Source organism: Stomoxys calcitrans, chromosome 2 (assembly GCF_963082655.1).
Source record: "Stomoxys calcitrans chromosome 2, idStoCalc2.1, whole genome shotgun sequence".
Lineage (NCBI taxonomy): Eukaryota > Metazoa > Arthropoda > Insecta > Diptera > Muscidae > Stomoxys > Stomoxys calcitrans.
In genome coordinates, this window is record NC_081553.1 from 41,368,499 (window position 1) to 41,382,233 (window position 13,735).

A 13,735-nucleotide genomic window follows, 5' to 3' on the forward strand; every position below is an offset into this window, starting at 1 on the left:
AATTGATGCAGACCACACATTTATCGACGATGAAAAGAAAAAACTTTTGTTTAAAAAGTCTTTAAACACCACCCATTATTACCATCTTCAAACCCCAGTGACGGACCACAGACCTTTTGATGTAAATGAAATTGTCTTCGCTATTGACAAATTGAGTCAAATTTGTCGTTGTAGTTGTTGCTGTTAATGTCTATGCTACGTAATTCATGATCATCAAATTGACTTCTTTGGGGAATGGTTGGTTGTATGTATGGTTCGATGAATGCATAGCAGCGAAAATTGGTCCTAAGTGCAAATGGACTTGTTGTACGTTGAGCATGTACTAAGGTACGAATTATACATTTGAGCATGCGCGACGCGCACACACATATCAACATGTCTCCCAAGCTTGTATTATGAACATTATGAACAGGTGTTGAATGAGTTTTGTGCGAGTATTAAGCCGAATGAGTAACTTTTCTGCCTTGGCTTTCGGTTGTAGACGATGCTTAATACTTTTTTTTTTATTGGTGTGCATAGGTTTTTTCGTCTATCGTTGTGTTTGAGTATTCGCGAGGAGTTACTAGATTGTGCGAGAATGTTAGTCTATATGTGATTAAACAGAAGTTAACTGCTATGGTTGCCATGTGTGGTGGATCGTTAAATAAGCTGAGTAATCCGCTATGGCTCTGCACATAATGAGGATCTTGCCATACACAGAGAAAGCGTTAATTTCCTTCTTAATGGCTGAACAAAATGAGCGCGTTAAGGAGCAACGCGTTGAAAAATGTGACTCTGCAAACAAATGTCAAAAATTCAACTCGCAAAAGTAAAATAATTTGTAACATTGAAGACTAAAACACTATTAACGTGAGGCAACATAGAATTACGCTCACTTTCAAGTGTTTAATTTGAAAATTTTTACACCCTCCACCATAGGATGGGGGTATACTAATTTCGTATTTCTATTTGTAACACCTTGAAATATGCGTCTAAGACCCCTAAAGTATATATATTCTTGATCGTCGTGACATTTTAAGTCGAACTAGCCATGTCCGTCCGTCTGTCTGTCGAAAGCACGCTAACTTTTGCAGGAGTAAAGATAGCTGCTTGAAATTTTGCACAAATAGCTCTTATTAGTGTAGGTCGGTTGAGGTTGTAAATGGGCCAAATCGGTCCATGTTGTGATATAGCTGCCATATAAACCGATCTTGGGTCTTGACTACTTGAGCCTCTAGAGGGCGCAATTCTAGTCCGGTTTGACTGGAATTTTGCTTGTAATGTTTTGATATCACTTCCAACAAATCGGTCCATAACCTGGTATAGGTGCCATATAAACCGATCGTGGATCTTGACTTCTTGAGCCTCTAGAGTGCGCAATTCTTATCCGATTTGGCTGAAATTTTGCATCACGTGTTCAACTTCTATCAACTGTGCTAAGTATGACGCAAATCGATACATAACCTGATGTAGCTTCTTGACTTCTTAAGCCTCTAGAGAGCGCAATTCTCATCCGATTTGGCAGAAATTTTGTACAACGGCTTCTTCAACATAAGTGTCCAATATGGTCTGAATCGATCTATAGCTTGATACAGCTCCCATACAAAACCGATCTCCCGATTTTGCTTCTTGAGCCCCTACAAGACGCAATTCTTATCCGAATGGACTGAAATATATTTCACAATGACTTTTACAATGGTCAGCATGCAATTCAATTTTGGTCTGAATCGGACTATAACTTGATATAGCTCCAATAGCATAACAGCCCTTATTCATTCTTTGTTCTCGAGCTCGACATGTGCTATCCATGGTGGAGGGTATATAAGATTTGGCCCGGCCGAACTTTGCATGCTCTTAATTGTTTAACTTTTCGTCGTTGCTTTTGTGGGATTTGTGTGCAGAGTTGCATTTTTACAACTTGACGCTCAAAAACAATGCTCAACACTTTCATTCTGTTACGGCCATTACACTCCCCGGCAGTTCGTTACCTTCCGTCCAGGTAGTTACAGCCCTGGTGGCCAGTTTACTGGCCGTAAAGATGTTCTCACTAGACGTCCCAGCGTTAACACCATACCACCTCACGTATTCCGTGATCGACCGGATCTCCATCTGCAAATCCGTTTAATGATCAGGCGGTCGGAAAAGGATCCCAATCGCTGGGTTCTCAATGTAGACCCCAGGCCCACACACTCCTCTTGTTCCAGATCCATTCTTGTAGCATGAACTTCCCGATGGCAATACCAGAGTTTGCCGCTGGCAAATATGATACTCGACCTCACGTGTTGTCTCAGGTAACCGATCGGAAACCTTTTCCATCACATTCTTGTTTCTCTCATAGCCTTCCCAACTGCCCCTATCATCCACTTATTTTTTCATCCCTTTCAGTCTCATAACCGCAGTAGCCGCCGTAGGCTTGAGCTGTATGGCTATGGCTGGGATATCCAGAATAGTATCTAGTGTCCTGGTGGGCGTGGTCTTTATTGACGCGCCTATGCAGTCAACCAAACTACTGAGGTGTAAGTTAGTATTGGTTTAATTTCGCTCCTATAGAGCCAGTGGACTTTCCTCGGATGCAGGCCCCATTTCGAGCCCAAGTCTCATCCACATATTTGTTAATAAATGAGCTACTTACGTAAATTTTTCTTTTCCTTAGTTCTATTTAACTAAATTTTTATATCGAAATATCGTCCTATCTGGATCAAACTCGACACGATTACCGAGAGGTTTAAGGCCGTAAAACAGGATATTGGTCTATATGGCAGCTGTTTCCAAATATAGTCTGATCTGGACCATATTTATTGCGGATGTCGAAGGGTCCAATACAACTCATTAGAACCAATTCGGCGAAATCGGCGAAAAATTGCGTCTGTTATGAGCCCAAGACCCTAAATTGGGAGATCGGTATAAATGCCAGCTATATCGAAATATGGTCCGATACGAACCATACTCAGCATAGATGTCGATGTCTCTAATAAAACTCGTTTTGCCAAATTTCAGCGAAATCGGAGGTCGATACATATTACAGCTATATTCAATTATAGTTTGATCCAAATGGGCCTCACACAACCTCTTGTGCCAAATTTCAGCTAAATAGGGTTATAAATGAGCCTTTTTCAGCCACCAGGGTTTTAAATTGGGTGATCGGCATTTATGGCAGCTATATCAAAATATGGTCCGATCTCAACCATACTCGGAACAGATATCATGGATTTTAACATAACTAGTTGTTCGAATAGTCAGCACAATTGGGTTGTAAATGTGCCTTTTGAGGGTATTAGACTTTATATGGGAAGATCGCTATATATATAGGGGATATATCAAGATAGTCCTATATCTTCGAACTTAACCTGACTTTGGAAATTACACTGGTCAACAAAATGAAAAAAGTTGCTTGTTTCCTCTGAGTTTTTTAGTGTTTCCATCTTAAATTGGCGTCTTAGTCCCAAATCGAACTTTGCGATATAGATAAGGACCATCATTTAAAATTTTTACCAATAATTTCTGTTTTTATTTTTTTTGGTAATAAAAAATATGTCTTTGTTGTTTTCGACATGAATTCGCAGAGAAGATGTTTTCCGATTGATCCAAATAATTTTTGATATATTTTTGGTGAATATACATTTGAAAAATCCAAAAAGAACTATATCGTGTAATGTAGAATTCGATCATTAGAACAAGCCATGGATTTGTCATTTTATATGTCACAAGCGCTTGGTGTGTCTACGGTTATGTTACGGCGCCATAAAGGCCGGAAAAGGATATGACAATGTTTATGCGATATGATTTGCAAATAATTTATTGTTAGTATTATTAGGCCTGCTCGCCTAATTTTCCAGTAAAAATTTTGCGAGTTCAAATTTTTAAGAGATTAAAAATAGCCTTTTATATCTTTTGCTATTTATTTGAATTAAACAGCTGGTTTTCATAAATCAGCTGTTCGTTACTGCAAATTTTGCGGGGAATTTTTTCCTTTAGTGGAAGTTTGCTTGCAAACTCTATTGCCAATCTCTCAAAATGTTACTTGATCACAGGCACTCTCCTGCTCTCTTCCTCTGGCGAATATAGTACGCGAACGACTTTTAGTAACAGTTTGTGCAAATTTAAAAACATTTTTCAGTACATGAACACAGAGTGACCAAGGTGGCGTATGATGTATAACATATGTGACCATAAATATTTAAAAGTAATCATTCGCATCCAGGTACACTAAATTTAACAACGGACTTATTTTTAACAGAGCTTCTCGCCAATTCAAGTGTATTAGAAACTTGACGGCATCTCATTTTCCACTTTAACATAAGCGCATTTTTTGACATACAATATGAGGAATCCATAGCTTTTCCTGATATTACAATTCCATTTATGTACGCAATATTGACAATGTCCAATATTGATTTTTTATATTTTTCAAATAAAAATTTACCAAAAATATATCAAAAATCATTTGGATAATGCACAAAACCTCTTCTTTGCGAATTCATATTGAGAAACAACTATGAAAACAACGTAAATTAGGGCCATAATTTACGCCATGTCTCCAAAACAAAAGCTGTTGAAGATAAACTCTTGCTGGATTTGGAAATAATGTATCAATTAGAGGAAAAAAAAATTATGTTGACCAGTGTCATCGAAATGTAACTCTCCTAATTCAAAATAATTCAAAAATTCCCCTGAGATTCACTCATGGTGTGATTATTCATATTAAAGTATAAAAAATTTTTAAAATGAATAATGGCAACACTTTTTCACATCATTTTAGTCAAATAGGTGCTCAAAGACATGCATACATTCGCAAAGGTGAGACTCCATTCATACATGCATATGAAAACGCACACATGCGCAATCATAAAATCCATCCATCCATCATACGTACGTATCGTATGGGGCGAACACAAAAGAATAGTTTTGGGTCGTTGCTGCTGTAGAAACGCTATTGTCATTGTTGTTTTTGCTGCTGCTGTTGTTGTTGGCTATGTCTGAGTTGGCGGCGGTGGCAGCGTCTCGTACGATCGATTTTGGAGATCTGGGCCTTTTGTCCGACGATAGAAATGATTTTTAACATCTTCAGCAACATTCATTTGTGCACGAAACGTCAAAGTGTAACGGTCGTTAGATCAGCCCTCAGCGGATGTTAAATTTGAAGTGATAAAAAACCAGAGATTGGTTTTTATGTAATCGCCCTAAATCCACCATCAGCACGACAACAAAAAACCAACGGCCAAGTTTAAATTACTTTGGAAGAAGAAAGAAAAGTCGAAAAGCACAAAAAAGAGAAAAACAAAAGTGAAGTTCAAGTGAAGAAAGTGAACCAAGGCATACGCACATGAGCACAAAACCCAAAACCCAAAATCAACAAAAGCCATTGTAAAACAAGCAAAGTAACGTAAAAAAGAAAGAGAATTAAAGAGACGGAAACATACAAAACGTCCAAACCAATGTTAGTCCATAGCAATTGTATTGACCATTTTGCATTTTGTAACTTTATCCTTGGCTTTGCCACAAATACTTGATTTTGTGGAGAATTACCACAAGCAAAGCTAAGCAAAATTTATTTTTGCCAACAGTTTTTCATATCAATCATAAAAAGTGTTAAATTTTTCAAACAGCGGGTCAGTCGTCGTCATCCTTAATTGCCATCTCATAATGGGTCATTTATCCATGTCCGATCGTAGTACCACCACCAGTGTGGAGACATCCACCACACAGACGGAGCTTAAGAGCCGCCTCACGGCGAATGGCAAATCCACGAATGGTGCTGCCAGCGGATTCCCCACCAAAAATGGCCAGCCTTTGGTTTCGGCCGTCGATGGCGAAGTTAAGGTGATCGAACAGAAACACCATGTCGATTTGGAACGATACACCAAAAATTTCAAAGGTGACACTGTTTTGGGCATTAAATTTCAAGCTCCCCTCAAGTGGGGCAATATCATTATGATAACTGCGTTGCACATCTTCTTCGTCTATGCATACGTAACGTATCCCATGAGGAGGCTGAAACTTTATTCGGTGTTATATGGTAAGTTTAAAATTTGTGTTTTTTATTATGAGCATTTTAGAGAAATATTTTATTTTAAGATGGAACATATTTTTTTGCAATGTTTGCTGGGAAATACCTCAGAATTTTGTAATCAACTGTACGACTGCTTATAGAATTAGCACTAAATTCTTTATATTTTAAGCAAACGATTTGAAACTTGTTACAGAAAAGTTTTTTTTTAGCCCAATGTTTAGTTACTTTCGGGGATAGTTTAAAGGGGACTTTAACTTGTCCATATATATACCGACACTAGAGAGCGATAGGCAAATAAAAAAGTGGAAATAATCTTTATATTAATATATGACAAGCTGGTTGGTTGTGCTTCGCTACACCCATACGAGTTGGCGGCCCCTTTTGACATTTGAAAATTATTTATGTTCGCATTTAACTTTCAAATAACTTTCATTAGAATCGCATATTTTCTCGTTTGGTATGCATAGCCATTTGGGGCATAATTTGTATATAATTTTATATAATTTTATATATAATAATTTTATATAATACCCTACATCGGGAGATATACCAGCTATATTCAACTATGATCCGAACTGGACCATATATAAAAATAATGGGTAGGGGCTTACCAAAACTTACTGTGCTAAATTTCAACGAAGTCGGATGAAAAATTTTCCTCTTGTGTGCTCAATACTCTATATAGGAAGATCGGTATATATGGCAGCTTTATCCAAATATAGTCCGATCTGGACCACATTCAACAAATTGGTGTAGGGGTCTCCCAGAACTCAAAGTGCTAAATTTCATCGAAATCGGATGAAAAATTCCCATTTTATAGGCTTAATACATCAGGAGATCGGTCTATATATATATATATATATATATATATATTGGATATAGCTGCCAATATCCAAATACGGCCCGATCTGGACCACATTTGACAGGAACAGGTAGGAGTAGGGATCAGAACTCACAGTGCCAATTTTCATCGAAATCGGTATTACATGGGTTTTTTATGGTCTTAATACCCTAAATCGGGAGATAGGGCAGTCGGTATATAGGGCTATATCGAAATATGTTCCGAACTATACCACACTTGACAGAAATGGTTAGGGGTTTACCAGAACTCACTGTGCTAAATTTTATAAAAATCGGATGAAAAATTACCAATTTATTTCCTCAAGACTTTAAGTCAGGAGATCGGTCTAAACAGCGTTAATATATAACTAAATTCCGATTTTATGATATCAGAAAGTCAGATTTATATACAAAGAATACAGAAATCATCAAAATCAAGATATCTGCATAATTATAAATACCCAGCTTTTGGGTATACATGGGTAAATACCCGGGTATTTGCCCAATTTAGGTGTTTACCCATTGCCGATCTCTACAAATGAGCTAAGTTAGGTTAGGTAAGAGTGTCAGTCCTTTACTGACTCACTTAGACAATTTTAGGTCCATTGTGATACCACAGTAGCGACAGACCAAGGCTTCTGGCGGGAATCGGACCCACGACCGCTGCACTGGTAATCCAAGCACGCTACCAACTCGTCTACCGGGTCGCCCTAAATCGGTTTAGACTGGATGTAGTTCCCATGTAAAGTTGTCCCTCGATTTGATATCTTGAAAACAATTGCGGCTTGTAGGTACCGCATTTCTTTTCCGAATGGGCTGCAATTTTGCACGGAATCGAACCCACGACCCCTGCACTGGTAATCCAAGCACGCTACTAACTCGGCTACCGGGGCGCCCTAAATAGCTTAGACTGGATGTAATTCCCATGTAAATTGGTCCCTTTATTTGATATCTTGAAAACAATTGCGGTTTGCAGGGACCGCATTTCCTTTCTGAATGGGCTGCAATTTTGCACGTAATGTTCAGATCATTCTATGACCTGATATAGCTTCCATATAAACCGATCGATTTGGCTAAAGTTTTGTATTTAGTATTCTGTTACTTCTTCGTCTTCTTCTTCCATCGACAATGGCAAGTACGAACCAACGGCCTATAACCTGATATAGATCCCGTGTGAACCGATCTCTCGGCTATTCTTGTTCGGCACCTGCAAGCCTTATTTATTGCCTAGTTTGGCAGATATTTGATACGTATAGTAAAATTATGCCCTTCAAGTAATAGATCGCAATTTTCATCGGATCATGTTTAGTTGAGGCCTTATGAAATTGGAAGAAATTAGTTCAGATTTGGATATAGCTTTGTGCGATTTGGACTAATATGCAATAATATGTACATTTGTTATTCAATCTTCACGAAATTTGCTCAAAAGATGTCCTTGTGACTCTTGAGATTACCAGTGAAAGTCATAGACATCGGTTCTGATTTAAATGTAGCTTCCAATATATAAATCGTTAGATTTTTATTTTCAGATCGCAATAAAGTTGGATAAAGCTGCTATATATACCGATAGCCCGATTTTAAGTCTTGGGCATATACAAAACGCATTTACTACCCGATTTTGCTGCTATTTGGCACAGTAAGTTGTGCAATGATTCTCGACATCCCTTTCCAACGATTCGGATCGAACTATATGTTGATACGCAAAATGCAGATTTGCCCATTAACGTTCCATTAAGAAACAGGAGCGAAGTTCTCACATATCAATGAGTGCTATCATATTCAAGATTAAGCTCAATGACAACGAACCTCCTTTTTATAGCACAGTCCGAACAGCGTGCCACAGTGCGTCACCCCTTTGGGGAAAATTTTTTACATGGCATAGTACGCCACAAATGTCGCCAGCATTAGGAGGGAAAAATCACCATTAAAAATTTTTTTCTGATGTTCTCGCCAGGATTCGAACCCAAGCGTTCAGCGTCATAGACAGACATCGTAACCTCTGCGCTAAGGTGGCTTCATCGCCTTGCACATTCATCAAGTACAGAAAAACCAATAACAAACTTTGTGAAAATTGCGTATAAGCATCACTTTCAAATAGAATTACGTCATCAGGACAAGTCGTAGGTTCCTCATACTGTATGTAAGGAATGCGTGATATATTCAAGGTTATGGTCCAGTGTAAGAGGAGACGCCTTAAAGTTTGTAACACCCATGATGTAGCACTTAAGATATTTTCTTTATTAAATTTAGTGAACATTGGTGCGTATGATTGCTTTTCGATAATTATGCCCACATACGACATACATCATACGCCACCTTGGTGATTCATTTTAAATCACATCAGCAAGTCATGGGTGCTGTAGACTTTATGGCAATGATGGACATTCTAAAACAGTTGAAAAACTAAATTGTGTTTGTATGAGTGGCAATAATGCTTTATGGCATCTCTTTTTCTACAGGCATATAACAGTGAACATATCATGGATTTCTGACATACACTCATAGAAAAACATCTGCTGATAATAGGAGTTATTTTTGCTGCCATTAATGCAATAATTCTGCTGTTATATTAACATTGTTGCATTGAAAAGTTTAATTTTTTGCTAAAATTGTCTACTCTATGCGTAATAGGATAGCTAGCATCCATATTTGAATGAAATATGGCAAAATTCATGCAATTCACTCAAACATTTTCATTTTGTTGACCAGTGTACACTGCCACTCTTTACTTTCGTCGGTAATAGGTATCTTAAGATACCCATTTATCCGATTGGAAATCTTGTACATTGAAGATTCTATAACGCTCTTTAGATTGAGAATCACTCCCTGATTAAATTTTCTAGAACTTTGAACTAGAACTTCGAAAAATCCTGAATCATCATATGTCATTTCACTTTTATTTATGTATGTTTTCCAAAGACATTAAAAGGTATGTAGATGATGACACTTCTCAAACTTCAAATAAGCTAGTGTTTTATGTTAAACTTTCCTGTTAGCTATAGTTTCCATATATTTTAGTTTATGTCAACATGTTTATTGATAAGAAATGTGGAATAGACGTAGGGAAAAAAAACGACAATGCTCTTAATAAGTTAAAATTTCCTAACGTAACCGGCTTAATGTTCATTGTATGCACTTCAAGCTAGAGAAACTTGAATTATTGACAATCTAAAACTCGTTCGAATGGGGAATAGGCTTCCGGCCAATGTCATTTCACCCAACTATGACATCCAGAAATTTCAAACTAATGTCAACCGACACTACTCCCTTTTTTCCCACTCTGATCCTTACCTTTCCTTTGCCAACGCAATGCACTGCATTCATAGGGGACATCCCCTGCGCGCTGGTTGAAAAAAATTTTAATAGATTTATATACAGTACACTACCATATCAGAACTTAGACAATTTTTTTAAGTTGAACTGAAACTGAACACAGACACAGTTTACATTAGCCCAATATTTTAGATGAAGAGCTCAAAGATTTGAGTTCTTTTGTAAAAAAAAACAGTTATAAGGATTCAACATTGTTACAATTTCAATTCAATGTTATAACTTCAACTATGAGACAAGGGAATTAACTACGTCATTCCTTTTCTAACGAAATATGAATCCAATTCGGCTCATAATCTAATATAGAATCCATATAAAGCGGCATCCCGTTTTACTTCTTGGATGTCTAAAGAATATCTGAAATATTTTACATTCAATTGTATTATGACTTTCCATATTTGATGTCTTTGATGATGATGTTCCTTAAAGCCGCCATTGTTATGCGAATTAGATGAAAATTGGCTTATGATGTTCAGCACTATAATAACCTCTTGATGTTTCATGTATTTATCACTCGTAAATTTTAGGCGTAAAAAGACCAGTGATCCAGAAAGCAGAGGGAGGTGCTTAGATCATGTAAATGCTGATTTTTTAACTTTTATCTTTTTGGCAATACAGGTTTAAACAGCTAACGCATGTTTCGTGTTTTGTTTTACTGTCAAACATCTTCAGCTTGGTTTATAATTTAACCATGAATCGTCTTACAAACGAACAACGCTTGCAAATTATTGAATTTTATTATCAAAATGCGTGCTCTGTTAAGAAAGTTCATCGCGCGCTTCTTTCATTTTACGACAAAGCTCATTTTTGGCTCAATGGGTACGTAAATAAGCAGAATTGTAGATTGTGGAGAGAATTTCAGCCAAAAGCATTACAAGAGTTACCAATGCGTTCAGAAAAAGTCACAGTTTAGTTCAGCTTATAGGCTGGTGGCATCATTGGACCGTACTTCTTCAAAGATGATGCGAATCGTAACGTAACTGTGAATGGTGAGTGCTACCATGAGATGACGTCCATTTTTTTTTTGCCCAAAATGGAAGAGCTTGACTTCCATGACATGTGGTTTCAACAAAATAGTGCCCGTGCCACACAGCACGCGAAACAATGGACTTATTGAGAGGCGAGTCTGGTGAACATTTTTTTTTAACTTTCGAGACCGGCCAATGGGTCACCTAGAACGTGCGATTTAACGCCATTGGACAAGAAAACATTGAAGCATTTATTGGAGAGATACCGGCTGAAATGTTGGAAAGAGTGTGCCAAAATTACACTAAGCGGATGGACGATTTGAGGCACAGTCACGGAAAACATTTGCATGAGGTAATCTACAAACATTAAATAATATGGACCGTACTATCGATTAAAATGAGCATTTCATGAATTTTTCTGAATTTCATATGTTTTTATATCCTCCACCGAAGGATGGGCATATATTCATTTTGTCATTCCGTTTGCAACACATCGATATATCCATTTCCGACTCTATAAAGTATATATATTCTTGATTAGTGTAAAAATCTATGACGATCTAGCCATGTCCGTCCGTCTGTCTGTTGAAATCACGCTACAGTCTTTACAAATGGAGATATTGAGCTGAAACTTTGCGCAGATTTTTTCTTTGTCCATATGCAGGTTCGAAAATGGGCTATATCGGACTATATCTTGATATAGCCCCCATATAGACCGATCCTCAGATTAAAGGTCTTGGGACCATAAAAGGCGAATTTTTTGTCCGATTTTTCCAAAATTTGGGACAGTGAGTTGTGTGGGGCTTTTCGACATTCTTCTTCAATTTGGTCCATATCGATCCAGATTTGGATATAGCTGCCATATAGACCGATCTGTCGATTTAGGGTCTTAGACCTATATGAAACGAATTTAATATCAGATTTTGCCAAAATTTGGGACAGTGAGTTGTATTATGCCCTTTCACATCCTTCTTTAATTTGGCCCAGATCGGTTCAGATTTAGATAAAGCTGCCATATAGACCGATCTCTCGATTTAAGGTCTTGGGCCCAAAAAAGGCGCATTTATTATCCGATTTTGCCGAAATTTGGGATAGTGAGTTGTGTTAGGCCCTTCGATATTCTTCTTCTATTTGGCCCAGATCGGTTCAGATTTAGATATAGCTGTCATATTGACCAATCTCTCGATTTAATGTTTTGGGCCCATAAAGGACGCATTTATTGTCCGATTTTGCCAAATGTTGGGACGGAGAGTTGACTGAAATCTGTCCAGATTTGGATATAGCTGCCATATAGACCGATCTCTCGATTAAAGGTCTTGAGCCCATAAAAGGCGCATATATTGTCCGATTTCGCCGAAATTTGGGACAATGAGTTGTGTTAGGCCTTTTGACATCTTTCTGCAATTTGGCCAGATCGGTTCAGATTTAGATAAAGCTGCCATATAGACCGATCTCTCGATTTAGGGTGTTGGGCCCATAAAAGCCGCATTTATTGTCCGATTGTGCCAAAATTTGGGACAGTGAGCTGTATTAGGCTTTTCGACATTCTTCTTTAATTTGGTTCATATCGGTCCAGATTTAGATATATGTAGCTGCCATATAGACCGATCTCCCCATTTAAGGTCTTAGGCCCATAAAAGACGCATTTATGTCCGATTTTGCCAAATGTTAGGACAGTGAGTTGTGTTAGACCCTTCGACATCCTTCTTCAATTTGACTCAAATCTGTCCAGATTTTGATATTACTGCCATATAGACCGATATCTCGATTTAAGGTTTTGAGGCCATGAAAGGCGCATTTATTGTCCGATTTCTCCGAAATTTGGGACAGTGAGTTGTGTTAGGCCCTTTGACAACTTTCTGCAATTTGGGCCAGATCGGTTCAGATATGGATATAGCTGCCATATAGACCGATCTCTCTATTTAAAGTTTTTCGACATCCGTGTCGTATATTGGGATATAGCTTCCAAAAAAAAAAAACAATATTTTGTTCTACAAAGTTGAACAATGAATTGTTCTTATTAGACCACTCAATACCCTTGTCGAATTTGGTCCAAATCGGTCCATATTTCGATAAAGCTGCTATGGGGGTATAAATTATTCATTTATCACCGTATTATGAAGAAAGGTGGTTGGCATATATAGGCGAGGTGGTGGGTATCCAAAGTTCGGCCCGGTCAAACTTAATGTCTTTTTACTTTCTCTCCTATAGCTCTTGAAAATGTACCCTTTATAACATGCTTGACAGTGCTTTTCACAAGTTATGACTTGCGCATTCCTAGAAGAAAACATATTTTATGGTACGAAATTCGGAATCATTCTACATCTCATAAATATACACATTTATCCCCATTATTCTCCCATTATCCCATGATCCAGTATCTACCTGTCTTCATTCTAACCAAGGTCTTTATGTTTTTATTTCTTTGCTTTAGATATTTAAACTAATTAATGGCCTCTTTTTTGAGCCTAAAACTTTCAACTATTGTCAAATAACAAGTTTGTTAGGTCATTCTTAGAGAATGATGAGAAATGAAGCATTTCATTATCATCACTAGAATGTTAAATGTTAATTGGATCATAAAGAATGTACCAGTATTATACATAAA

The 13,735-nt window shown here is 37.5% G+C and overlaps 1 protein-coding gene across 2 annotated transcripts in view; it reads left to right on the plus strand.

The window, feature by feature from the left end:
• The first annotated feature begins 4,996 nt into the window (after positions 1-4,996).
• LOC106086099 (acyl-CoA Delta-9 desaturase) overlaps positions 4,997-13,735 on the plus strand; it is a 42,606-nt gene continuing 33,867 nt past the window's right edge. Inside the window, exons 1-2 of one of the 2 annotated variants that reach the window (XM_013250627.2) lie at positions 4,997-5,416; positions 5,586-5,995. In XM_013250627.2, coding sequence (XP_013106081.2) covers positions 5,623-5,995 — 373 coding nt within the window. In that variant the 5' untranslated portion in view covers positions 4,997-5,416; positions 5,586-5,622. Of the gene's footprint in view, positions 5,996-13,735 lie in introns of both variants that reach the window. The other variant, XM_013250626.2, reaches the window with a different exon arrangement.